This window comes from Melopsittacus undulatus, chromosome 19 (genome assembly GCF_012275295.1).
Source record: "Melopsittacus undulatus isolate bMelUnd1 chromosome 19, bMelUnd1.mat.Z, whole genome shotgun sequence".
Taxonomy (NCBI): domain Eukaryota; kingdom Metazoa; phylum Chordata; class Aves; order Psittaciformes; family Psittaculidae; genus Melopsittacus; species Melopsittacus undulatus.
Genome location: NC_047545.1, coordinates 373,604 through 401,358, shown reverse-complemented (window position 1 = coordinate 401,358; position 27,755 = coordinate 373,604). Strand labels below are relative to the sequence as shown.

At 47.0% G+C, this 27,755-nt stretch overlaps 1 protein-coding gene across 10 annotated transcripts; it reads left to right on the top strand.

Annotated features, from left to right (window-relative positions):
- The first annotated feature begins 354 nt into the window (after window positions 1–354).
- Window positions 355–26,302, top strand: PTBP1 (polypyrimidine tract binding protein 1). 10 transcript variants are annotated; one of them, XM_034070737.1, is made up of 15 exons: window positions 355–521; window positions 4,051–4,081; window positions 13,933–14,008; window positions 14,889–15,058; window positions 16,068–16,214; window positions 17,421–17,591; window positions 18,336–18,446; window positions 18,773–18,947; window positions 19,782–19,823; window positions 21,102–21,244; window positions 23,945–23,978; window positions 24,513–24,605; window positions 24,955–25,171; window positions 25,408–25,485; window positions 25,876–26,302. In XM_034070737.1, exons 1-15 carry the CDS (start codon window positions 514–516, stop codon window positions 26,006–26,008), a joined length of 1,629 nt encoding a protein of 542 aa, XP_033926628.1. In that variant the 5' UTR covers window positions 355–513; the 3' UTR covers window positions 26,009–26,302. The 10 variants fall into 10 exon arrangements, with proteins under 10 accessions (XP_033926628.1, XP_033926627.1, XP_033926626.1 ...); XM_034070736.1 differs by having other exon boundaries at window positions 19,782–19,835; XM_034070735.1 differs by having other exon boundaries at window positions 19,746–19,823.
- The last annotated feature ends 1,453 nt before the right edge of the window (window positions 26,303–27,755 follow it).

The following is a 27,755-nucleotide window of genomic DNA, read 5'->3' as shown; positions in this document are numbered from 1 at the left end:
GCTGTGAGGAGACCGCGCTCCCTCACTCAAGATGGCAACCGCCGGGCGCGCGCCTCTAATCGCCCGCGGCCAACATGGCGGCGGCGGCGAGCCGCTCTCCGGCCACAGCACAGGAGCTGCCCGTACTCAAGATGGCGCCCAAAGCGTTCTCCCCGTGCCCTGCCCCCAATCAAGATGGAGGCTCCGTGTGGCGTCTGGGCCTCCTTCCCGCTCTCAAGATGGCTCCTCCCAGCCGCCTACCGAATGGCGCCGCGCACCGGCGCTTAGCCCCGCCCCGCAGTCCTCCCGCAGCCAATAGGCTTCACGAACGGCGCCAGCGCGCCAACCGCGGGAGGCGGGCACTCCCCGCCCCCGCCATCAAGATGACAGCGGCGGTAACCAATGGGGAGCTGGCGCGGGTGAGGCGGGCCGGGCGCCGCCGCCATTTTGTGAGTCTATAACACGGAGCGGTCGGGCTCGTTCCTGCTATTCCGGCGCCTCCGCCCCGTTCCCGACGGGTCTCCTGCGTGTGCAATGGACGGGTGAGTCCCCGCCGCGCCGGGCCTGGGCCCGGCCCGGCCCGCACCGGGGGTGGCGAGCGGCGCTGCCGGAGCCCAGCCGGGCTGCGGAGCAGGGGGGGAACGTTCGGGCCCCACGCCGGGGGCTGGGGCTCCCCTGAGGCGGCCGGGGGGGGGCTGAGGGTGCGGCGGGGCGGGACGGCGGGAGCGCGGTGGCGGGGCCCGGCGGGGCGGGCGCGGCGCTCCCGGAGCCCCTCGCCGGTGCTGGGAGCGGTCCCGATCCCCGCCGCCTCCGGCTCAGCCGCCGCCTCGTGTCCGCGTCTCGGCGGGGATGGGGGGGGTGGTCCCGGCCTGGGTTCGGCGCTCCGTCCGCACCGGGGTGGGGAGCGGCTGCGGCTCGGTGTGGGCGTGAGGCTGCGGCCGGGCCGGGCCGGGCCTGACGGGGGCCTCGGTCCTTTTGTCTGGGTTCGCTGTTGCGAGGAGCCTCCACCGCGGACATACCTGGCTACGAGGGGCGAGCCCGGGCCTGCGCTCCCGCTGCCCCCGCGCCTGAAGCCCCGGCCTTCACCCGTTGGGCTCCTGCCGCTCCAACGGCAGCGCGGCTCTGCCACCCTTCCACCACCAGCATCTCGCCGGGGGTCTCGCAAGTAAACTGGTGGCAACTCCGTCCAGAATCTTCCTCTCGGTATCTTTAGTGTTAGTGAGTTGATTCTTGTGGTTAAAGTGCTTTAACTCCCCACCCCACCCCGAGTGAGCGGTTTGTTTCCACAGAGCCTTCAGCACAGGAAGCCCGAAGGAGTGCCTCCTCGCTTTTTGCCTCCAGACACTGGGGTGGTGAGAATCAGGCGCAGTCACATGGCTGCGTTTTTTTTCCTTACGCATTGAAAAAGTGGCGTCTCCGTGGCTTTTTTTCCATCTAAAAAGCACATCCAAGCTGTGTTGATTGCAGGTTTCGCACTCCAGGGGTTGCTCGGCTGCTTTTAACAAGTTGCTCACCACGTTGGGTATCAAAAATAAAGCTCCAGCGTGTCAGATCAGGCGTTCTAATGGCAAACCCGGTGGGTTACCAGCTGGCTTCGCCGTAGTTCTGAGGCAGGCTGGTTTACTGTGCGTGATAAAGCAATTGGTATTTGAATGGAGACGGGTTAGTATCATCTGAGCCTCAGCCACCCCGTTACCTTGACTCGGGTTCCCCCGTGGAGGCTGTTGAAGCTCCAAAAGCTGTTTCTGAATGTGGTTTTAGGTCTTTGCCTCCCTCCTTGTCCACTGGTTGCTTCCATCTCCTCCTCAAACCAATACTATGCTGTTCAGTTCAGCCCGGCCGAGTAAGTTGCTTTGGTAAAACATATAAGGAGTTAATAGAGGAAAAACGCTGCTTTGGAAAATAACCTGGAGGTTTTCTTGGTGCTGCTGGATTTTTTCCCCTTGTTGTGTAGGAATTCAATGCAAAAATACCTCTTTTGGATAGGGGCTTTATTGCCAGGTTTTTTGGAACTGGAAAAGGCTTTAATCCCCTGCGTAAGAGAGGACAAGAGAATGAAGCTTAAGATGTAATAATTTATTGGGGGAGGGTGTGAATGGGAAGTACGTTGCACATTTCTGGAGTCACACTTCTTCCATACTGCTGATGCTTGTTCCATGTGGTCGTTTGTTATCAAATGGGCTTCTATGATATTCCAGTATTCCAGGAATTGATGATTCTTGGCAAATCAACCAGCTCTTCCTGCTGGAGAGTTTGAAATGCTGTCCCCTGTTAGGAGTACTTTTATGTAAAACATTTCCTGTGTGAGAGGCCCACAGGAGGAACAGGAAGCCAGAGAAACTGCTCGGGGGTAAGCTGGAGAGTTTGGGAAACTCGGGAGATTCCCTGTTGCTCTTCTGCTGTGCTGGAAATGCTGCTGCTTTCATCAAATTCACAGGGTGAACGTGTGCGTTTTCACTCAGGAAACGTCCTCGGAGTCATTCTCGTTGGTATAACACGATGCTTGAAAGTGCTCTCTGCAGATGGGTTTGATTAGTTCCTTATTGCTGGCCCTCCCAGTGCACCAAACCCCATCTGTGCTCCATGGATCCCGGCGCTCTCCTCGCACGGAGCCGTCTTGAAGGAGTTGGCTTGGAGTTGGAGGGAGGGGGGAGGAAATAAAGGGAAAAGAAGCTATCGCGTGGCTTCGTGGCCGCAGCTCTAAAGTGCTGGGTTATGATGACATGGCAGGTTGGGTTGGAGGAGGAAGTCCGAGGAGCTGAGCTGGCCTGGACTGGTGTGACAGCGTGTTTGTGGAGCTGGGGAAATGAGAGTGACTCAACATGGAGCAGTATTTAATGGCCTGTGAAGCTGGTGCAGGCGGGTAGGGCAGGAAGGACCAGGAAATGCGAGTTCTCTCTGCCTTAAATCCCTTTGTAGGCTTGTTCTTAAGTACTTCAGGCTTCACGTTGCTGGGTTTAGGAAGGGCTGCCCTGCCTGCTGCTGTGCCATGTTCCTTTAGAGTTGCTACAGGTGTGTTAACTGCTCCTGGATCCTGTACTCTGAAGTTACAGTCAGCTTTTGGGAAGGCAGGAGTTGAAACAGGCTGTTCCTGCAGTTACAGTGCAGTTACTGCACTGAAGCAGGCTGTGCTGCATATATGTCAGTCTCAACTGGTCATTTCTGCTCTGTTTTGTGTTGCTGCTTTACAGTGGTTTGGAGTTTGTTAAAAATGTATATACAAGATCTTCAGTGCAAGGGTAAAACTGGAATCCTGGAGCACTCTTTGTAACGTATAGGTGCTGGAATACTCTGGGACATTACCCAGGTACCACACAGCAAGCTATAGACAAGGCATTCTGATGCCATTGGGAAAGAAACTGCTCTAGGTCCATGTGTGTGCTTGTTTGTGTGAGATCCAGCTCAAGTACAACGATGCTGTTTATCATGTTACTTAATCAGGAAGTCTCATTGTAGGAGGTTTAAGCGTTTATGGTAGAGTTGAATAACTGCTTGGGTTTGGGTTTTTTTAATCCTTGAGATTTGTGTTAGGGAAAATACTGTTTGTTTTTCCAAGTAGAAAGGAATTGATAGAAGAATGGTGTGTACTGGAGCGGCAAACCCTGTCCTGGGAGCTGCCCGCATCTCTCCTGCACCCCTTTAGCCTCACTACCAATGCAAGGATTTGACTCCAGAGCCTCCTTAGAGCCCAGCAGAGGTTTCCCCTTTACAAACCAGAGGGTTAAGAACTGTAGAAGTGAATACTTTGGATGGAGTTGACTCTTGCTTGCTCAGAGGTGGTGTTGGAAGTGAGGTACCTGCGGGGTTTGCTCTTAGCCCCTGTGAGCCATTGCACAAGGAGCAAGCCCCCTGCTAGGGAGGGGAAGAGCTGTGGGTTTCTAGCACTGCTGGGTCTTGGGTCTCCACCATCACCATCTAATAATTTTCCTTTGTATAAACTGTCCTTGGCTCACTTGCAAAGACAACTGTGCACTTTTGACTTGCTTTTTTTTCTTACTGCTGTAAACTATGCTGGATATTTGTGGCAAACCTATCTAACTTTTTTAATCCTTTTCTTTCTTTTTTCTACAGCATTGTCCAAGATTTAACAGTTGGTACAAAGGTAGGCACTTCTCACTTTTTCTCTCTTTTTACACTGCTCAGCATCTGACCTTGTTTTAGCCTCACCAAATGTAGATCTTCAGCTTTAAAGGGTTATTTCTGGTCCCACGTAAATTGGTTGCAGCCAGAAGGTAATTTAGTTTCATGTGCATTGAAAACTTTTATTATGGCTCAGCATTTAGCTCTTGGCATTTGGACATTGATTATCAACTGTCAGAAAAGAACTTTATTGCATTTAGAAACAGTCCTTTCCCCTTCTGAATGTCAAGCCGTGCTTGTTATTTGTGTGCTAGGCATTGCTTCTCAATGGAGAAATTAGGCCTTTTGAGAACTCGATTTCCTTTGTTTATGTGAATTCCTGTTCAGTTGTATGTCAGAAATCCTTCTACCCCCTCTTCCCCCCCCCATAGTGTTTAGCTGTTGGTTTTTATCTCTTGTGAGTACAGTAAATATGACCTTCATCCTTCTAGTCTCAGGTTTTGAAAGTGCAGACTTAGCCCTGAAACTCAAAGTGCTGACAGGAGCCTCCTTATCTGCAGTGCTTAGTAACAGACTGTTGTGTTCCAGCATAAAAGCTGGGGCCTGTGAAATGGTCAACTGGAATGTGCGGGATAGACTGGCACTTCTGCATTAAAGGGGTTTCTTGTTCCTTCCTGACCATTGGAGCTAATGCTCTGGGATCAGGATTACAGTAAGTTCAGCCCTTGAGTTCCTTTTGCTAGATAGTATGTGTGAATGTTGGCCTTTGGCTTCTTTAATGCCCCAGCTTGTGTGGTGTTAGCATCTCCATTATGAACTGAGCAGTCTGGTGATTTTGAATAGGCTGGTGAGGTGGCTGAAGTAGAGGTGAGCTCTGTTAGGTCTATGTGAGTGAACAAGGAGCATTAGAGAGAACGTGCTGCTAAACAGCAAATAGGCTTTTGTGCTGGAAGTGCAAAATTCCATGTCACTGCTGTTAAGCATAAGCATGGTTTAGTGCTTCAGGGTTTGAGGGGCATCAAATGCATGAAGGGGGCTTGGTTTAATAGCTCTAGGGGGATTTTATTCTAACTTTTCCTCATGAGAATCTGAAAGTGGAGTTAATTGTAGTGCCATGATAGTGGTAGTTTGACATTGGAAGAGGAGGAGGGAAGGCTTCAGCCTGGGCAATGAGGCTGGTTAATACTTAAGAGCTATTGTAAAAGGTGGAGTAAGTCATCCCTTGACCTGTAGAGCAGCTTGATCTTCTAGTAAACTGATTAATCTAGGTAAGAGTCCACTCAGTTGGTTTTAACTGGGTAATTTGTAGCTTTAGGTTTCTGCAGCTTCTGCAGAAGTGGTTTTACACAACTTCACCAGGAAGCTTCTGAAACTGTAATTGTCCTTTTGGTGAATCTTCAAGCTTCCGGATGTGGGATTGCACAGCTCATCACTCCCATCTGTGGGGTGATTGCAGTCCCTAGTGCATACAGTGTCTAAACTGAGGGCTGGGAGCAATTGCATCCAAGGGTTTCTGCTCCTCACGCAGCCAGAGCTGTAACCACAATCATGGCAGTTGTACTGTGGGGTGGCCAGTGGTGGGACCAAAGTGGGCATCAGAGCTGAGGTTTTTGTGCAGTCAGACAAGGTGAGTCTCGAGAAAGTTGAATCAAAATTTAGAGTGGCAGAAGCAGAAGGAAAGTTGAATCATCGGGATAAAGGTAAGTTTTAAAATGATTGTTGGCATTGCCTTGTTACCTGATGTTGGAATAAGTCATGGAATAAACCAGCATAGCTCATGCAGCAGAACGCTCTTTAATGCCGGGGTGTAACTTGTTGTATGTGTCATAGATTTGTTAAGTCAAAACCCTGCTTGTGCACAGGTATAGGAGCAAAGGGGAGGTTTCCCTTACAGCTTCCCCACGCTCCTGCTTCTGTATCACTGGAGATCCCCTGCCTGCAGGGCTTCCGCACAGAGAGCTACAGGCATCTCTGCAAAAACTCTGTCAGTCACTTCTTAAAAATAGATACCTCTGTGGTAAGTGTAAAACCTCATTGGCTACAGCTCCTGAAATGTTGTTGCTTTTGTGGTGCTTCCCCTTCAACCTGCCCCACTTTGGTTTGCCAAGAAGGAGTTTGAAGGCACTGCAGAAGAAGGTTTCCATGATGCCACAGAAGCATTTTGCCTTGTCTTTGCAAACATAACTACAGCGATGGAGCTGTGTCCATCCACCAGCATTTGTTTGCTCCCTGGGGCATCACTGACATCACTTCAAGGATTAACTGCTGCTTCACCTTCTTCACAAGCAGACGTTCTTTAGAACTGCCTGAAAACTTAATGCTCTGGAGCTGTAGTTTTGTCATCTCTGGCTTCATAAAGGAATGTCCCAAAGTTGGAGAACTCTCAGACAGGTAGGAAAAGCGCCTGTGATGCTGAACAGACCTTACCTTAAGAAGTCCCCAGATGTTCTCAGGCTTGCTGCTCAGCACTGCACTGCCTGGTGCTCTGGTTCTGAACCAAGGATGGTCATTGTTCTTGGGCTTCATGTTTAGCCTAGTCCACAGACTCCTCAGTTTCAAGTGTGTGAATTAGTTTAGGAAGCTCATTGCAATTCCGGTATAGGGCTCTTAATGCACAGCCTTCTGGAATGTTCTACATTGTTAGAAACACATGAGTTAGGGCTTGTTTCTTCCCCTAATGTCATTGCTGACTGAAGAGGAAGTATGCCCTTAAAATGGATGCACTGTATTTGAACTCCAGGGTACTGCGTCTGACCGTGTGCAGTTGCCTCGTCTCATTAATTTGATCAAGATTCCTCTGGATCTCCTTTCCCTGTCTTTAGTTTGCCTGGATACCACTACCTCCTCAGGCTCTAACGGTCTCCAAACAGCACTGGTTACTAGAAAGAGCATGAACTAACTATACATCATTATTAAGTGAAACTGTTTCAGTGATTGGAAAAGTCTTGGAATAATTTTGTAGTTTCTTGGTTAAGTTGAGCATTCTTTTTTTTTTTATTTTTTTTTTTTTGAAAGCTGATGCTTCCAGAAACAAAGAGCAACCACTTTGGTGGCATTTGAGAAGTTAATTTTTAAAGCAGGGCTTGCTGGAGTGTGGTACGGGCTGGCTGCATAGAAGTCATTTGTGATCAAGCCAGGATCTTTGCCATGGGAACAGTAATTATGGCTTCAGGCAGCAAGCCAAGAATGTTGTGAGGAAATTCCAGTCCCCTCCTATGGCTTTGCTTCGAGGCTGCAACAAGCTGGCTCTTGTGGCTGCTCTAACAGGCGTAATCACACATGTAAGGCACATGTTGGTAGCAGGGTGCATGGATGGTGTTGTCCTTTGGCAATGCCACGTCAGCAAGGTTGGAGAAAGAGCTTCATGTGAGCGCTGTTCCTCTTGCACAGGGTTTGATGCACCTGTAATGTACAGGTACCCGTCCTGTGGTGGGTTCTGAAACCTGACTACATCTGTAGTACCAGGAGCTGAAGCTGCTGGGTGAGGTGAGAGCATTGCCACAGGCTTAGCAGCTCTTTGAGCTGTGAAAGCAGTTTCTCCATCACATGTAACTGGGGTTTTCATGCAGGAGCCACCTCAAGTTCCTTGCACTTGGAAAGGAGCTGGGACTCCTTGTAGGTGAAAAGAACTCTGTGTGAGACTGTAGAAGACAATCAGTTAATGAAATGGTTGTAGAAAATACTTTGGTTTAACCTCAGGCCTCCTTTGCCCTCAATCTGTGATGATTCAAACAGCAAAATACTGAACACACGTGAATTTATTCAACTTTATCTTTAATCCCATAAGCATGGGATAGAGCCTGAGCCCTGAGTCACTGCCAATGCCACATTAGCTGCCACCTGCAAGGAGAGTAAGCATGATTTCAGTTCCAATCCTATGTAATTCTGGTGTAGCTTCATATGAGAACTCGTTGAATACTCTGCTTAGTTCAGCAAGTGTGTGCTGGTAATCCCAGTGCAATGATGGCTCCATGGTTGCCACAGCAGGTGCCATTATTACACAACCACAATTTAGATGAGATTGAATTAATAGTTTCTTCTAAACCTGCATGTTCAGTTTGCTCTGCTCCAGATTTGGACACAAAATGTTCTTTCACAGGTTCCATTTTCCCAGCATGACTCACCCAGTGGCATTTCTTTGTGATAGTGTTTGTCCTGTGCTTCACCAGGGACCTGTCTGCTGAGCTGCAGGATGTAAAAGCTCAAGGTTGAGGAGCAGTTAAGTTTTAGCTTGGGAACAGAACCTCATAAAGCCTGGGTGTGGATTGCCCTGCAAAGCCAGCGTGACTGCATTGCTGCAGCTCTTGGAGCTCAGGAATTTGGGGCTCTTTGAAATGGCCACACCTTTTGTTTGCTCAAAGGGCAGGTTTGTTTTACAGGGTGTCTCCATAGTAGCAAAGACTGAGAAAGAAAGTCAGGGAGGGGCTGCTGCGGTGAGTGGGTTGAGGAGCTGGTAATACACCTTATTGCACAACCTCAGGCTGGGCTGTGTGAGCAATTGCTTTCATATAATGCCTGAGCTTCCAGTGTCTGCACGCACAACCTCATCTGTGTGCACTAGAAATGGTCCCAGCTATTGTGGCAGTACACCTGGTAGGACACTTTACCTAAGCACTGAATTCTTTGCAGTGCTCTGACCGACTGACCTGGTTTCAAAGGTGCAATGTGTGCATGTAGCCAAGTATGCTATTGGGAATCTTGGTGGGAAGTCTGCCATGCTGGCTCTTTGGGAAAGGTACCAGACTCAGCCATGTGCAGGCAGGAGTGAGGTTAGAACAACTTCAGAGGCTGTAAGTGGTAGGTGACATTGCTTGGCCCCAGCTAAACAGTGTAGTTAAAAAAGGACCTACTCAGGGCCTACCAGACAGGCTGATGCCTCCACTGAAGATTGACCCCAGGGATGGAATATACCAGTTACAGGGCTGGATTTAATCTGACAAATGCTGCAGGAGTTGCTCTATTTGAATTGGTACATACAAATCAGCCACAAGCTATTTGATGAATGAAATTAGTATTTCCCCCTCCACCCCCCCTAAACTGTAGGTTCAGATCAGGTTGTGTAAGCTGTTTGGTAGCAAGAGGCTAAGTGACACCGAAGATGGACAGCAGCATCATGCAGTGTCTCATTTGGCCCAGGCCTGCTGTCTGCAGGGTTTTGAAGCTCCCTTGTGTTGATCAGACATTTCCAGCTTTACTGGGACCAAAGGAGGATGCAGTCGGTGTGTTGTTTGTGACACAAATGGCAGTGTTCTTCACACTGCTCTACCTTTACAAAGAGTGTTGGCAGCAGGAGATGGGACAGGGGTAACACGAGGGAGGCTTGCTGGAAGCCAGTCTTGTGGGGAAGACAAGGAAAGCTGGCACCCTTCGAGTGGTTTAAGGTTAGTTTCCTTCCTAGCTCTTGAATCCCTCAGCAAGAAAAGCTGGAGTGTAACATGAGTGTGAATGATGATGTCACCAGCCTGGATTTCTCTTCTTAGTTCTTTTGCAAACTGACTGGAGCTGAGCACTGCAGCATGGAGCACATTCCTCTGGGGCTGAGCTCATAGGAGCCCTCGGAGCATACCTCAGCAGTGCTCCATTCTTTCTGAGCTCAAAGACACGATGGTTTCTGCTTCTTTCATCAAAGCAAAGGGTTGGTGTGAGCTTCCCCGTGATCCCTGTGTTGTTTGGGCAGAATATTTTGGTGGCCTTTTACTGGCTCTAAAGTCATCTTACAAACTTAGAGCAAAATGAAGTGGAAGGAGGATGCTGGTGTGCTTTGCCATGAGACTTGTGGCAGGGGTTTTATCTGAACTTAAGCAAACCAAGAGCTTCCAACAGTCCAGATTTTCATTGGTTTCTTCCTACAGGGGGATTTTCAAGGTACTTTACTTCCTGGAAGTGCTTTTTAGGTGATGACCTGTACACCACCCACAGCCAGGCACTTTGTTCTGCACCAGAAGGAGGGATACTGCCATCACTCACCACTGGAGCAGCTCTGCAGTCAGGGCTGGGAGTGCTGCTGCTCTTTGCAGGGCTCCTCATCAGCCAGGAGTTTCCTGCAGCACCTGGGTTTGGCTCTTGCCCTCTTCCTTTCTATGGTCAAGGATTACATGGGGCAGCTGTAGCACGTATAGGTGTGCTGGCAGAAGTGGTGACAAGCTGTGGCTTCACTCCAAACTGGCAAGTTTCAGGTTAAATCCTGGCGGCACTGGGACAATTGAGAGTTGCTTTTTAAGCTGGGGAAGCCTGTCCAAAAAGCTGAGAGCTTTTTGGTTAAAATTAAAGCAAAAAGATCGAAGTTACTCAAAGTTAACTCAGAAAAATGGGAACTATTTGAGATCTGCCTTGCCTTTAACTCAGCAAAGGGAACTAAATCGTTGATGGCAAAACTACCCAGAGCAGGGGTGTTGGGAGTAAATGAATGCAGCTTGAGCAGTAGAGCTTTAGTAGCCAGGAGTGCAGACAAAAGAACGCTGCTGTCATAGAAACTCTCCTAGGCCAGGTTCTACCTGGTGATGGTGGTGGGAGCAGCCTGGGGAGGAGCTGCAGTGGAGCTGCAGAGTGGGGGTTGTTTCCTATGGCCAGGAAGAGATTTGTTTCTTGAAGTGAAGGCTGCTGTTGCTGTGAGCACACTGTTGCTGCTGCAACAGAATTGGCTCAATGAATGTCAACAGGAATCCATGCCTCTTGTGAGGAGGGATTAGAATTTGAGGATCAGAAGAGCTGCCTTGAGTTGTTGCTGCATGATTGGGTCTCCCCATGGTAGTTGCAACTGAAGGAGGCAGAGGGGTGGAAGTGTGGGTTGGTGCTGGTGAGCTGCTGAGCACCCACACAGCCATTTACTTGCTGTTTGTGTGGTTTTAAACCCGAATAAAACAATACCTTAGAAACAGTCGCTTTTGGCTTTCTCAGTATCAGTCAGGACGCCCAATAGATGTAGTGGTGGTGGAAAAACTCTTCTAAACCTTTTCCAAGAACCAGGCTGGCTTTGGGTCCTCCCTAGGGATTTCTCAGGCTTATGAGATAAGCTTCAGGAGTAGCAGAGGAGGAACAAACGCTGCTGAAGAGTCATCCTTGATGCAGCATCTGTGGCTGGAGGAGGTTTGGCAGCACCGTGTGCTCAGTGTTACTCCTTGGTGCAACTCCTCAGTGCGTGGTAAGGCTGCCCTGGAAAAGCAGTTGCTTCAAACGAAGCCTGTGTGGAAGAGTTTGTGTATAACTGTACAGAGTTCTGCATGTACTGCCTGTGAACTTCCTTGTGTAGAGAAGAGTCCTTGGAATAATAGTAGTTTTCCAACTGCTGTAGCCTTCTCTTTTTGCTTGCACGGACTTCCAGCTGGGAAGCTTACAAATTGCCTGCTGCTGCTTTTGATGTGGAACAATCGTCCCCCTCTGCCTCCTGGCTCTGGGTGTAGTAGGCAGCCGAGACTGTCTCCAAGATAAGAGGGGAGTGGATTGAAATGGCTCTTTCATTAAAGCAACATGAACATGTGGAACCCAGCAGCCAGAAGCATTCTTTGTCCGTGTGCCCTGCAGGTAAAGATTGCAGTATGTGAGAAAATGGTATTGACCAAGTCATCAGGAAAGTGAAATTCAGGGAATTGCAATTCTTTCCATAATAGTATAAATGTTTGTTTTTCCAGTTTATAGTTTCCTGGTGTTGCCTCCATGAGAGCCAGATATGTGGCTTGTTCTCGCAGTGTTGCATGGTGGGTTGCAGGGGCTGCCCCTGCACAGATGCATTGTTTCCTACTGGGAGTGCTGGAGTTGTCTGTGCTCACAAATGTACAAGCTGCTATTCAGGAACCCTTTTTTTTACAGTTCAGGGCCCATTAAGGCCTCATGTGAGGGGTTTCATGAGGCCAGTAAACACTTGTCTGCATTGGGAGGGCTTTTGTCTGCTGCTGGCTGGTGCTTGTAAATAGCTGGCAGTTGTATTCCAGGCCCCAGAGTAAAGCCATGCCCAGAGTGGCTGCAGGAGCTCAGGCACAAGAGTGTTTTTACAGTAAAGTGCTAGGTTTTTTTCCCTTTACCTGTGGATTTATGCATGAACTTGAGTCATCAAAAGGCTGGGATCACAGGGAATAGCCTCCCGGACTAGCTTGGGGAATCCAGGTGCTAATTAGAAGAGCTGTAAAAAGGCCTATTCCCAATTCCTGCACCATGTCAGGAGGGAATGACCTCCCTGTTGCCCACAGCCTTGGTGGAACCTGGTCGGTGCTGCAGGTGACCAGCAGCAGCGCATGAACCACGGCTTGGAACCTGGCCCTAATTCCTTGGATTCAAGAGATCAAAGTCCTTGAGCCTTGTCTTTTGAAGAGGCAGCAGTGAGTAGTTAAACCAGAAACACAGGGTTTGAAAGCACAAGCGCTGTGTCTGCTCTGCAGGGAGCTGGGGCTCTTGTGTGACCTACTTCTGCCTGGGTGCTGGGAAGGGAGCGGGGAGCTGCTGTTGTCACACAGATAGTGTTTCTGCAGGTGCTGCCACATCTAGGACATGGTGGGTGATGGAGTGTCTGGTAGCCACAGGGTGAAGCAGGGCACGTTTCCATCAAGATGGGGGGGGGCTAAAGGAGGCAGGCACGAGCTCTGTTCTTTCTTCTGCTGGTGAAAGCCTTTGACTGGGGCATTTCTCTGTAAGAGTAATGTAGAGAATTGTGAGAAAATGCTTCTTCGTGTTACATCTGTATTACTGTGTTTGCTCACAGGTTATAATGGGATTTGAGGTCGTTTTGTGTAATGAAGCCATCCTGATTTTAAGCTGTGTTGTGTATACAAGCATCGATTGTGCTAAGTGATTTGTAGTCTTAGTAGTGTTTTTTGTAGCTCCTGCTTGGGTTAGACTAATGTAGGGTGGCTTGGAGGCAGTTGAGCTGAGTGACTTTTGTGTGAGCAGATGGAATTACACCTACAGCTCCTATAAAGCCTGGCGCAGATGTGTTTCTAAAGCTCCGCAGTACCAGGGGCTGTTGTCTAATTCTAGTAGCAGCAGTCTGGTTTGGAATTGCTTTATCAGATTTTTTTCTCCCTCCACAGTGCTGCAGTGAGCAAAGTCACAGAATCCAGATGTTGGGATACGCTGTGCTACTTGTGGGGTTTGGTTTTGCCAGTAGCCACGTTGATGCTGATGTGGAGCAAAGCCTGAGTGCAGGGTAGTAGAGGATGGGATTGTGAAGGTTTAGTCCCTGTGGACCTATATGTGCTTTCTGAGACTCGATGGTGCTGCTGTTCTGGGCATTGTGGCTACAAGATGCCAAACTGGGGACAGTCTGTTCTCTACTAGAATCCAGATTGTTAAATGTGGACCCATTTCTGCTGTGAAACCTGAAAAGTAGCTTTTTGCCAGTAACAATATGTTCCTGCTCTGCCCTTTCTTGGGGTACGGAAGGGAAGAGATCACATCTCTGTTTCTTGTAGTTGCATCTTCTGCTGGTAACTGAGATTAAAACTGACCCATAAGGGCCAAGTCACACACAAACAGTTTTGGCCAGCTTTTGGTAACTTGTCTTTTGCTTGAGATGTCCTTGCTCCTACTGTGCCCTCAGTGGATGCCAGGGGGTCTGTTTGGTTTGCTCTTCCTCTGTTCTGTTACATTCCCATCCTCCTGGTGTATCTCAGTGCATTTAGTGGCTTTGTAGAGTTCAGTGATGCTTCAGCTCTGAAGAGCCCTAATGCTTAGCAGAAAGATACTGGATAGTGCTACTCAATTACTAAATTGGATCTTACTTATATTTAATTTATGGAGGTGAGGTTCACTGCCCACTCTCAGTATGTTTTCACTTACACTTCAGCTTCTCTACAGCTTAGTCTCAATTGTTCTGCTTTAGGAGGACCTGAATAGAACTCAGTAGAAATGCTCTCAGTTTACCTTTCATCTTTTCTTTTCCAGCGGGGAGCTGACGAGCTTTTCCCTACTTGTGTTACTAACGGACCCTTTATCATGAACGACAACAATTCTTCTGCAGGTAATGTTGCCTCTAAAAGAGAACAGCAATTTATAAGCGTTGCAGATACGAGGAGGAGGTCTGGGTTTTAAAACCTCTTTAGTTTTGATGTTTCCTAGGCCTTTGTGGGACAGTGCTGAATAGTAATAATAAACTTCTGCCCTATACCCGTATGAGTTTTAGTGGAGTGAAGAAAACTGGGGCAGACCAGTTGCTAAAATGATTTTACAGAATTAGAACATGCAGGTTTTGCTCTAAACTTAAAGCACAGTTGAATTTTGCTAAGGTTATTTGGGCTGTATGGAATAGTTTGCTGCACTCTGGTAGTGTGACCCTATGGAGAAGTCAGGAATCCCACCCAAGACAGTATCCATGGGTGCTCAGTCCATAGTTCTGCCATCTCTGCTTGTCAGTGCCTTAAATTGTCTGTCTTGGAGCTACCTTCATGTCCTGCCCATGGCCTCCGTGCCACACTGGGCCAGCTCTAGTGCTGCGTTGCACCCTGTGGACAATCCAGCTGACCCAAAAGGACAATTTGGGTCGTATTTAAGAGTATCACTCGCTTTAAGATGCCCCCTTCAAACAGCTTCATTGCTAAGGATGCCAGACCAAGTGAAAAGGATCTGACCAGTGCTGTAGCATCAGAGGCTCAGCCCTACACAGAGTAGAGGGGTGGGTGTGTGCTGTAAACAAGCTGTGAAATGGCCACTGGAGGCTTGATTCTATTGCAGGGGCACTCAGCAACAGTCACTTGCAACGTGTCATTTGGGGGGGTCAGGGAGTGAAGTAAAACCATGTGTCTTCAGATTCTAGTGGAATTAGCCTAAGGAATTTCTCTGGAAGAGAGCAATAACTGGGTGTGAGAAGCTCTGAAGTTTTAGGTAACTCTTTGTTTTTCCAGCTAATGGAAACGACATCAAAAAGTTCAAAGGTGATAGAAGTGCTGGAGTCCCATCCCGAGTAATCCATGTCCGTAAGCTCCCCAGTGATGTCACGGAGGCAGAGGTCATCTCCTTGGGCTTACCTTTTGGCAAGGTCACCAATCTTCTCATGTTGAAAGGCAAAAATCAGGTATTGTCTCTGTAATTGCAGGCGGGGCTTGTGGCAAAGGCTTGATGAGTTTGTCATCTGTAAACCAGGCCCAAGTTGTTTAAACAACTGTCAAGTGTTAGGAGTCAATAAGGTCTGCGTGCTATTATTTGACTTTTCCATGATTATCCCATGAGCTGTAGAAAATACTATTTTCAGGCTGTGCAAGGAACTAAGTCCATAATTGCAGGTTGTCTCCTATAATCAGCATTGTGCCTGCTTTCTAAATTGCAGAGCAGGTAAATTATTTGGACAGCAGTGACATGAGTTGGCCTCTTTCACTCAGGCTGCTTTGACAGTTGAGTAACCACCAGTGTAACTTTGCATATTAAGGACACCTTTACAGGTACAATGAATTAGGTGGGTAAAGCCAAACCACTCTTGGGTAATGCAAAAGGTGTGCACTAATTTGGTAACTAAAATTGTCTTGCAAATGAAGGAGTAAAAAGGCAAAGCCAGCTTTAATAATCTCTTAAAATACTCTGTCTTTAATATTAATTATGAAAATGTGCCTCTGATATATCACCTGCTGGGATGACATGTAAGTACTTAATGGAATGACTTGCCACAATCCCTTAGGCTTTTGTTCTGAAGTAGAAGACTAAAGTTACAGAGCAGTGGGTGGGCTTGCTGCTGCTTAGAGAAGTATGGGGAGTTGTTTAAATGACAGGTGTTAAGAATCTGGATGACTGCTGGCTGCTTGTGTTCCTGCAGATACTTCTGCCACTTTCCTAGCATGGAGATCTTAAGATGAGGCTGACACATTACATTAATTCAGTCTGGACAGAGAAGATCCTCACTTGGTCTTCGTACAGTGGGTTTTTAATCCTGTGTACAGGAACCCACATGGAAATGCAGTTGTGAAAATCAAATCCAGTTGCAGTTCAGCTGGAAGTACCTCCTAAAGGCAGCCATAGCGTGATGATGTTGCCAAGGTCGTGCTGACTCTTGAGCTGCTCTGATGTGTCTGTTGGGTTTCACTTCTGCACAGGCTTTCATAGAAATGAACACGGAGGAGGCAGCCAACACCATGGTGAACTACTACACCACTGTCACTCCAGTCCTCCGGAGCCAGCCCATCTACATTCAGTTCTCAAACCACAAGGAGCTGAAGACAGACAACACTCCAAACCAAGCTGTTAGTTGCTGTTCTTTACGTTGTTGTACTGGTGGGAGGGAGAGACACTTCTCAGCTGCTGGTTTGAGTTGTGCTGCTGGTGCAGGCCTGGGAGGGCTTTAAGATTTGGTTTAACAATCAAAGGGCAAAGTCTCTTCTAACAGCTTTTATCCAAAGTCTCAGCAGGCTGTTAAATGAGTTGCTAAATCTTCTTCCTGTCAGGGAAGAAGATGCAAAGTGAATAGGAGATAGAAGATGGCTTAGCATCCTTTAGGTAGAAACAGTGACCAAGTATGGTTATGAAGACTTGCTTAATGTCTTCAAGATCTATGTGAAATGAAGCTCTGATGGGGCAAAACTGGAGTGTGCAGCCGAGTGCAGCCTGTTGCTGGGAAGCGCTGGTGTTGAGGCAGGCAGCACAGGAACACAGCAGTTCCTCCAGCTTTGTCTGGGCTGTCTGGAGTTTATGTGCAAGGTCTGCTGTGCAAAGGATAAGAAGCTCCCTGGTTTCACTCAGCTGCTGTTGGCAGCCTTTCAGCACAGGAACACTGGAAAGAAGTTCAAGTTACTTGTGGCTCCTTATCGGGGTGGCTACTCAGTACACCCAGTTTGGTGCCTCTCGCTTTTCAGGCTGAGTTTCATCAGGAACAGAGCATCTAATGCTGTGCAGGTGAAAAGGCTACTTGTGGGTGCATCTCACAAAGCCAGCACCTGATGCAGGACAGTGAGAGCATCAATGTTGTGTGAGCAAGAGGGGACTCTACAGGGAGTAAATTCCCAGCCAGTTCTTGCTCCTGGATCCCGATACAGATGGGCATTAATCTTATTCAGGCCTGTCAGCTTCTGTAGCATTCTGGAGATGGAGTTTCACCCCAGAAGAACCTAGCTTTCCCTTTCCCTGAACAGTGGAATAATTTGGCTGCATCAGTAGATGCTGAGCAAGGTTCTAGCCTTAGAAAGTACTTAAAATAGTACTGATGCTACTGCTAATGAGCTGTTTTATTGAGTTAGTGTTTTCACATTGCTCTTACTGATGGGGATGGTCTGCACTGCCCATGTTTCAAATGTGCCAAAGTCAGTACATTCCCAGCCTTAGGAGCCGTAAACAGCTCTCTGTGTTGTGCTCACTGCTGAGTTTTAGCAGTTTGCAGACAGGAAGCTCCAGGAAAGCTGCCTGTGTCTGTTGTGCAAGCACAGGTGTGTGTCTAACAGTGTCTGGTTCTGCAGCGTGCTCAGGCAGCTCTGCAAGCAGTGAACTTGGCACCACCGGGGAGCCTGGCGCTGCCAGCCGCTGCCGCAGCTGTGGATGCAGGAATGGCCATGGCTGGCCAGAGCCCTGTCCTGAGGATCATTGTGGAGAATCTCTTCTATCCTGTCGCTCTGGATGTTCTGCATCAGGTAAAACCTGGCACAACACCTTTTTGAAGGTGGTCCTGCAAGGAGGGATTGTGTTTGCCATGTCTGTGTTCTAACAGGATTGTGGGGTTATCTCTATGATAAAAGTTCTGAACGTAGCTGCCAAAAGTCTCCTGGAGAGCCCAACACCTACATGAGATTCCTCTGGTTTTGCTTCCAGTCTGGCCAGACCTTAATGTCCAGAGATTTGATTGCTGGTCCATTTTCCTTGGATTACAGTCTGCTACAGTGCAAGGGGCAAACAGTTCTGTTTTCAGGATGGCTCTTCAAGTTCTGCTTGGGGTTTAGCAGAGGTAGCTGCCTCATGTCTGTCTGCAAGGGCAGGGGGAAACCAATGCTGTGCCTGGAGGTTGGTGGGCAGTAGCTTAACTTTGGCAAGTTCCTGTTGCAGTTGCTTAACTTCCTCTCTGTGTTCAAAATGCAAGCTTGGCTGCGTTGGAGCAGCTCTGAAATGCTTGGAAAAGCTGCATTTTGGGAAGGTGTATATGAACCTTCCTGTGTAATACTAGTTCCTAACAAACACTCTAAGGAGACAGCTGGATCACCCTGTGTTTTTCTAGTCTGATGCCATGATACAAGTATAGTTTAAAGCCTTACGTTTTGTAGTTGGAAAGCGAACAAGGTGAAGGAATAACGTTTTGTTGTTTCTGCTTCTACTAATGGAGGTCAATATGAGATGAACTGGCTGGAAGGGAGCTAACAAGAGATGCAAATATTCTCTTACAGATTTTCTCCAAGTTTGGTACAGTCTTGAAAATAATCACGTTCACAAAGAATCACCAGTTCCAGGCCCTGTTGCAGTATGCTGACCCAGTGAGCGCTCAGCATGCCAAACTGGTGAGTAGTGTGTTTGCAGTGCCAATACCTGAACTTAGTTTCACTTTTAGGCTTGCTTTTAGTAGTTTAGGATCAATATTAGAAGTGATCTGGGGGGGTGGGAGTGGGAATCACAAGGTTTATGTGAACATTGCCCGTGAGCAGGAGTGGTGCAGCTAACAGGAGAAGACTGAGGGGCTGGGGGATGAAGTGGTGCTTTCCCCACACAGAGTGGGGAATACCTGCAGATATCCCAACAGAGCCCTGGTACCTGGGATGTTGTAACACCTTCTGTGTGATCTTAGTGTAAATGCATGTTGAGTGAGGAAAGGTTTGTTTCTTTGCAGTCTTTAGATGGACAGAACATCTACAATGCCTGTTGCACGCTGCGCATCGATTTCTCAAAGCTTACAAGTCTCAATGTAAAATACAATAATGATAAGAGCAGAGATTACACACGACCGGACCTACCTTCTGGGGACAGCCAGCCCCCTCTTGATCAGACCATGGCAGCTGCTTTTGGTGAGAACTCTTCAAGTGGGCACAGAACCGATGCATGTGGCAGCTGGGGAAGGGGAGGGGATGTAACCTGCATGTGTTTTCAGGTTGGATGTAAGGAAGAAGTTCTTTACTGTAAGGGTGGTGAGGTGCTAGCAGAGGGTGCCCAGGGAAGTGGTGAATGCTCCATCCTTGGCAGTGTTCAAGGCCAGGTTGGACAGAGCCTTAGGCAACATGATTTTAGGGTAAGGAGTCCCTGCCCATGGCATGGGGTTGGAACTGGATGATCTTAAGGTCCTTTCCAACCCAAACCATTCTATGGTTCTGTTGGGTCATACAGAATTGTGGAATATGACTAAGGAGGGAAACTTGGAAACCACTGGATCAGACTAGTGTGAACTACTAGTAGGCACATGTGGCTATGGGTGCTTGCTGCTGCTTTGGAATCTGTTCTCCGTTTGGGTGAGGACTGGTTGAGGCTTTGCAGCTTATCTGGGTTTCTGGTGCCATCTGCTGCTCTGGTGACAGTATGAACTTGGGGTGGTGTCACTGTCACCTGCACTGGGAAAACTGGGGTGGGTAAGCACTTACAGGAGCCATTAGCTTGTAGTCTGGTTAACAGCAGAGTTAGAGAAAGGAGGAGTCGTTCTTGTGGTGTCTCAAAGCTCAGTGTTCCATTAAAACCATTCTTGAACTGCTGTTTGGTTTAGGGTTTAGCTTTCAGCTAAATGCATATGTTGAAGGCCAGATCAAGACATTCCAGCTAAGTCTAGAGATTTTCTTGCTATTGGGTGTTTTGTATAATGTGTATATCTTTCCCAGGTGCCCCAGGAATAATCTCTCCTTCTCCATATGCAGGAACTGGCTTTCCTCCTGCCTTTGCAATTCCTCAGGCTGCAGGTACTGTATTTCGTAAGTTGAAATTTTATATAGATTTTCTGTTGCTGAAGCATCTTGATGATTTAAAGCTAAGTAGCTCAATGCTGGCACTTAGGCATAGAGGAAGTGGTGTTCCAGTAAGTAACCTCAACTAAGAATGCAAATACAGTACTTCTGGCTAGGGAGTATCCCAGGCAAAAAGGGAAATGGGGAGAGCAGGGTGGGAGAGTCAGTAAAGGCAATAGTTAAAATAACTGGGGGAGATGGGGAGGGGGGTGAAATGTTTTAAGTGTCCTCATGTGGTTAGAGAGGTTTGAGCTCACTTTGACAGCCACAGATGTGGTCAAAAGCAAGGAATCCTTATCCATTTTTCCCTAAATATTTGGAGTAAAGCTGTTGTTTAAACACGACCGATATGACATGCACTGTTGGAGCTGCACTGGCAGTTTGCAGCTCATCCTGCAGGTAACAAATTACTACTACTTGCAGAAGTAGCCAAGTGCTTGAGGTTCAAGGCTTGGGGTTTAGGTGCTGAACCCCCATTCACTGCATTGCCAGACTAAACAAGGTCTGCTTTGGTTTTCATCGCAGACCAAACTCTGTTGACTTCCTTGGAACTTGATGGAATTTCCTTGCTTATGACAAGGCAGCACAGAAAGAAAGGTGGAACTGTTAATGTTTTGTTAATACCCTGTTGGGGGAATATCCTGTGCCAAGTTGAGGAGGGATTATAGTGATTACTGGTGGTATTTCTTGAACTCCAAAGCTCTGCCCTTTGGAGGGCTAACGCAGCAAGGTGCCAGCAGTTACTGTGAGCAACCTAGAAATGCTTGTAAATAAAACTAATGCTTCTCTGTTCCTGAAGAGATGAGCTGGTGGTAGCCTACCACCAGCTAATACCTACTGTTAGATGCATGGTTAAAGAGCAAAGTGTGTTGGCATGCACTGGTTGGAAAGACCCTTCCAAATGCACTGTGTGCGATACCTTTCCTGCACCAGCAGAGCTGAGGCTTTGTGCTGATCCTGCTTCTTGTGAGTCATGCAGCACATTGTAGTCAACCAGACGGTGCTGAGGCACCCGTTAAGCACCAGGCACTGCAAGAGCAAATCCCATTACAAACCATGCCATTTCCTGCAGCACCAGAATTGGAGGCTCCTCTTGCTCTTACATACATGGTCACTGTGGTTCGAGTTACAACTTGCATGTTACAGAAGGTGCTGTTCTCCCTTCTGGTGCAGCAAATACACTAGAGTACGTGCTGTTAATTTCTTTACTGGTTAATATTCTTTAATTTCCAGGCCTGACAGTTCCAAGTGTTCATGGAGCACTAGCTCCTTTGGCTATCCCAGCAGCTGCAGCGGCTGCAGCAGGACGGATTGCCATTCCCGGCCTCACTGGGGCAGGGAACTGTGTGCTGCTGGTTAGCAGTCTGAACCCTGAGGTTAGTGGAGTCCTGACTTTACTCTTCTCTTGTTTATTTTTTTTTTCCTCCTTCTATTACCTCTGCTTTCACTTTCTGAACACAGATTGTGCTGAAAGTCATTGAAAGTGAAATGCTGCCATAACCTAAAGGAAATGGCAAAACTAGAAAAGCAGCTGCTGTGCTCTGCCAGCTCTCAAACTCAAAGCAGATCAGTACTCTAGTTGCTGAAGGGAAATGAGAAAGTCCATCTCAAATTAAAACCTTGCTCTTCTTTGGTTCAAAGCCAAGGATGCTGCCTGCCTGCTCTCATCCCATAAAGACTACAATGCCTGTCCCTTCCTCCCCCTTTTATTTGGAGTCTCCCTGCCATTCCCATGGAGTAGTGTCATTTGGGTCACAGAATAGTCATGTCCATGCTTTCTTTTCCTTAGCATGTTCTAGTTTTTAATACATTAATTCAGAACTACAGAGAGACTTTGTTCTGACCTTTGCTCTTTCTGTGTAGTGTCTGGACGCCTGCCAGCTTGACCTTGTACCTGTGCAGTGTTTCCTCTGCCATGTGCTTGCACATTTTCCCTTTCCAAGATTCCTGGAAGTTTTTCCTTAGCTAAATCCTTTAACAGCTCACAGTTTACATTTTCAATTCTACTGAACTTAGTGAGTTGAAATATTTGGACTTCTTTAAAAAATACGGCAAATAATGTTAGAACAAAAATCTTTCACGAAAGACAGCAGCACAAGAGAATCTGATGTGGGTATCTTGGACTTTTCAGTCAGCTTTTGGCTCTTTGTTGGATTGAAAGTGTAGAATCTTCTGGCGTGTGCAGTAGAATCTGCTGCAAACCCCTTTAACTGGTGGGACTGTGCACACAAGTTAATGCTACTTGGCAAAGCTCTCAAAACTTACCGGTGATGTCAGAGTAACCGCAAAACCTCTTCTGCATCAAAGGGAAAGCCTGGATGTGATGAATGATCAAAGTGTTTTAACTCGGGATGAGATGAACCAATTGAGTCCATATTTTCAGACTGCTCTTTTGATCTGTCATTACTGTTTTCTCCAGGGCATGAAATAAAGGCAGGGACGGGGATACAGCTTTGGTTTGGATGAATTGCTCTTCTACCTAGGAGCTGCTCTCTGCCATCCCAGGAGGTGTCACCGCTGCCTCGCTCCCATGACTTGCTGGTCAAACAGAAGTCCCAAATGTTAAGAGCTGGTGACACTATTCTCAACCAGCACTGCCAGGAGTGTGGTTTTTGGGAGGATTCGATAGCCTGGGTGGCAGTGGCAGGCCCAAGGGCTGTGCTGGACCTGTTAAACTTGCACGAGTTCTCAGCTCTGAACAGTGTCTGAACGGTGCACACAGTTCTTGTTGAAGTAGGAGAGAGCAGTTATTTCATGCCTTGTGGTTTTTGGTGAGCTCTTCACTATCCATCCAGCTTATCTTTGGGCTAGAGAGACTTTGATACTTGTACTGAAGCTGTGAACTAACAGACATGAAACTTTTTTCCATTGCCTGTATAATCAGTGTTGTAGAAACTTACCTGTGCCACGACTGGTTAGTTAAGAGACAGTATTTCTCTGGAGTGACTGCTCTGCCATAACACAGGGGGATTTTCCTGAACTGGAACTGTGGAAACTGAAATAACTCCCTTTTTCCTTTCCACGATGAGTGTGTGTGCCTCCGCTTGCACTGGCTTGACTTGGAATACAAAGTGCTGGGAGCAGAGATGTTTTTCCTGCCTTTCCAGCTGCATAGCAGCAGTTTGGGGTTTCTGCATGGTGAGCTCAGCCTTGGAGGCCTCTTGCAAACCAGATACCAAGTTCTTCTGAAGCAAGAGCTTTTAGCAGACCTTTGAGGGGTTCTGTTAGTGGTACAGCTGCTCATCCAGAAACATCTCTTGCTGGAAAGGCAGAGAATTGGACTGCACAGCGTGGAGCACTTCTGCAGTCGCTGGTCCTAAAGCAGCAAATGCATCCGGGTTTGACCTGAGCAGTGAAGTCGTTTCCCCTAAGAAATTCTTGCAATTGGAGCAGATATTTCAAAATCCAATTTTAGGGCATCCTAAAAATAGTGGAATTGACTATTGAAGCCTGTAGAATTGACTATTGACTATATTGAATTGACTATTGAAGCCTGTAGAAGTCACTCAGTTGTGATACTGTCTCTTACCTCTTTGTATATCTTAAGTAAAAATGCCTTTTCTTTATCATTGTGTTCCACTAGGTAAAACCTATTAACTGTTTCTGTAAACGAGTTATTGTATGTAGAATTCTATAAATCTGACTGATGGAACACTACATATTTCCTTATGTATTTACTGACCTGTGTTTTTTGCTACTTTTTTTCTTTTCTCCCCATCCCTGAATTTTGTTTCTTCCCCTGATCCGGAATTTCTTTGCCAACTGACTGCACGGTACTTCTGCTTCCTGTTGTTGCTTGAAACAAAACAATAAAAACATTCCCCTTCCAAACAAAACCCAACAAAAACCCAACAAACACAAACCAAACCAAAAACCATAAACCCTGCTCTTCGGAAACCAACCTGCCCTTCAATATTAACCATCTTGAAAACTTCATCATCCATCAACCAATTTCGCCATTTCCTGCGGGGACTCTGCCCTTCCTCGTTGTGGACGATTTGTGCAACCTCGCTCTCCCCTTCGATTCCTTACCTCTTCCCTGTCCCTCCGCTGCCTTGCTCTGCTGTTCTCTAAAGAGAGTTACACCCCAATGCCTCTTTATTCTTTTCGGTATGTTATTATTCACACTTTTTATTACCTTGTTTTTTTTTCGTTTAGTTGAGATTTACTTTATTTTTTGTTGATACTTCAGAAATGTCCAGTTTGCAGTTTGCTTTATTTTTGGTTTTGAATGCATAATGTTTTGTTTGTTTTTATTTAGTTTACATTGTTTGACATAGTTTGCTATTTAATTTAGTTTGCCTTTTGGTTTATGTTCAGTTATGCATGGGTTATTGCTTTGCATGTCTTTTAGAAGAGTTTTAAATGGTGATAGCATGCTAAATTGTCCAGTCTTCTGGCAGGAAGAGTTTTGCTTTTTGCTGAAACCCAGTGTCTTTTCTTTAATGTATTGTTCCATTATTATTCTGCTATGTAAGAATTTTCCTTAACTAGAGCAGAATAAGTGACCATGGTTGGAATGAGATCAGTTCTGGTTGTGAATGAATGTTTTTGCTGTTGGATTGATTAGCTGATATTAAGTTAAAGCCTTCGTGGGGTTTTTTCCCTACCTAAAGATTCTTCTTCTTTCCTCACTTATTGAAGGAGTCTATGGTGATGTGCAGAGGGTGAAGATTTTATTTAAGAAGAAAGAGAATGCCCTTGTTCAGATGACTGATGGAAACCAGGCCCAGCTTGGTAAGCAAGCTTGAGCAGTATCAGACTGTTGGCATTAAGAGGCCTAATGGGGAATTAAAGCTTTAATAGCAGTCCTTTCTCTTCCTCCATAACAAAGACCCCAAACATGAACGTGTCCATGCACTTGCTTGCACACATGGTGCGGACTGGGGCAGCTCTGGAGAAAGGTGTGCTTGATTTGAGTGAGCAAACCCAGAGGGAAAGTGGACCAGACAGTGCAGGAAAGCAGAGTGTCAGTGTTTGTCCTGGAGGATGTGGTGTCTGCATGGGGAAGAACCAGAATGAAATGGGTGTAGCTGAGTAAAGGAGTGAAGCCTGTTGCAGTCAGCGCTGTCTTTAACCCTTGCAGCCATGAGCCATTTAAATGGGCAGAAGCTCCATGGGAAGCCCATCCGTATCACCCTGTCCAAGCACCAGACAGTCCAGCTCCCCCGTGAGGGGCAGGAAACCCACGGCCTGACAAAGGACTATGGGAATTCTCCTCTACATCGTTTCAAGAAACCAGGCTCCAAAAATTTCCAGAACATCTTTCCTCCTTCTGCCACTCTTCATCTGTCCAATATTCCGTAAGTACCCTCCTGGAGAGTTCCTCTGTAGCCGAGTATAAAATGGGCTGTGGATTTAGTTGGCAGAGTGAATACAGGCAGCTTTATGTGGCAAGCAGGAGGAGAGCTTGCCCCTGTTCCTTGCCGGTTCAGGGAGCTGCTGGTAGAGGATTTAGGAAAGGCTCTGATGAGAGTTTGTTTCTGGCGATGAATTTAGCCTGTCAGCATACATTTAACTGGAAAACCTTCTGTTTCAGACCTTCAGTAACTGAAGAAGACCTCAAGATGTTGTTCTCAAGCAACAGTGGGGTGGTCAAAGGCTTCAAATTCTTCCAGTAAGTGTTTTGTCTTGCATCCTGTCCTTACTCTGTGCTTTTCAGTATGAGAAGGGTTAGAAGTACTTTGTTGTGAGGGAATTCCACTCAGGCTCAGGTGAGCAGAACCTTCACTGATGCTGTATTTGGTTCTCTTCGGTAAGGAATTCAGGAGTAACCCTGGATGAAGTGCATGGTATGAGTTGAAAACCAAAGCAGCCAAGTCAGCTCTTTGGATATGCGTATTTTTCATGATGAGAGGCACTTGCATGTAAAAAGAAGGGATACTGCAGTTTCCTGAGCAGTTAATTCCCTGCTGGCCTTGAGTGTTAGATCAGAAAACACTGAGTCAAGTTGGGAGAAGCTCAGCACAAGGTGGTGCTGATCCTTATTAACCTTCTGTCTTGTCAGGAAGGACCGTAAGATGGCTCTGATCCAGATGGGCTCTGTGGAAGAGGCCATCCAGTCCCTCATTGACCTCCATAACCATGACCTGGGTGAGAACCATCACCTGCGTGTGTCCTTCTCGAAGTCCACCATCTAAAGCTTTGGAAGGTGTGAGACAAAATGGACTTGACTTAAAAACTCTTGGGTTCAGCCTTAGGCCTTCTTCAAAGGCTGAACACGAGGGTTTCAACTTCCATCATTCCATGAAAAAAAAAAGCCACTTTAAAAATACAGCTGAAGTGACCTTAAAAAAAGACCAGAGATTTTTATTTTTTTAGAGAGAAATCAGGTTACTGGTTTTAAAAAACAAAACCCAGTGAAATCTTAATTCCTCTTGCGGTGATGGGTAACAATCCTGACTGTTCCAATAAAAATCACAAGTTCAAGTTTACACTTTGGAACCTGCTCTGGGAAGTTTCCCCCTCTCCCTTGCTGTTCCTTCTCCCTCCTCTTCCAAAAAAGCAGATCCTACCATGTTGGTCAGGTTTCACATTGATGCCTTGTCTATTTTCTTTACCCATCCATGCCTTGAAAGACCTAAAACCACTGTGTGAATTCACTTGAGCGCCTTTTGAGTCAGGAGTTTGCAAACCCGTGGTGTCCAGGAGCTCCCAGCTCACCCAGCACTGTGAGAAGTTGCATTGATCCTACCTTAACTGTGCATCTGCTGTCCTGTGCCTTAAACCTCTTCCTTCTTAGGGGAAAACATCTGAACTGCAGGGAGTGGATCTGTGAGAGTTGAGGGCAGTGAGGGAGCTCTGGCTTAATGGAATCAGCTTGTGGTGGTGGAGAGGTGAAGGTGGCAAAGTGGATAAAGAAAATATTGGGCTTTGACTCTTCAGGCAGTTGTGAAATGTCTGTGTGTGTGCACAGTATCCTGTGTCTCGTGCCACTTCCCACTCTGCTCCTGGTTTATCATGATCTGCAAGCTGCCGAGTGGGAGCTCTCGGGGTTCCTTAGCCCATCCATCACATTGGGACCGAGCAGAAGGGGCCAGGGTGGGGAAATGTTCCCAAACCCAACTGACATTCCATTGCTGATAGCACCGGAGGCTTTGCCTTTGCAGGAGCCTCCATCAAGAGACAAAATTAACCACTGCTGGACACTTGTGAAGACGAATCATTATGAGTCTGTCAGATATCGTGTGTAAATATATCTATCTAAATACTCGGCTAGGATTTGGAGAATTCTGGGATATCCCACGTTTAGGAAGGTGCTCCCCTGAGCCACCTTCGTGCCCCTGAGTTGAGATTAACAAGACCAATGTAGCTCTGCCATCATTCTTATAGCATGTCTTCAGCATTTGAGCTTTTTTTTTGGGGGGGGGGTGGGTGTTAATTCTTGTATTATACTTTTGGATGCTGTTGCTGTCATCTGTGCCTATAGCAATATTTCCAGTTGACCAAATATTCTAATCTCTTTATATGCAAAAGAAATAGTTTTAAGTACCTTTTTTATAGAATGGTAAGATGGTATAAACGTACTCGAAATTTACTCCTTTGTGCTATTACCCTCTATACTGTGCTGTTCCTTTCTCCTTTGTTTTTTTTTGTGTTGGTAATTGAAATCTGTAGGGCAGGAATTTTTAGTTGCAGGCTGAGGTCATGACTGAGGATGAGGAATGTACCGAAACACCTGAAGCAAAAAGCAGACTTGGGAAGCAAAGCGGGTGGAGGTGACGGGCACAAAGGGCTTGTGGTTAAAGGAAAGGATGCAGGTGAAGGTTTTTACCTTTTTAACCTCCAAGCCCAGATCCAAGTTGTAGGAAGGGAATTTATTAAAAGTAGATTGCAGCAGATTGGTTTCTTCCCCCCCCCCCCCCCCCCCCCAAGAAAACCCATGTA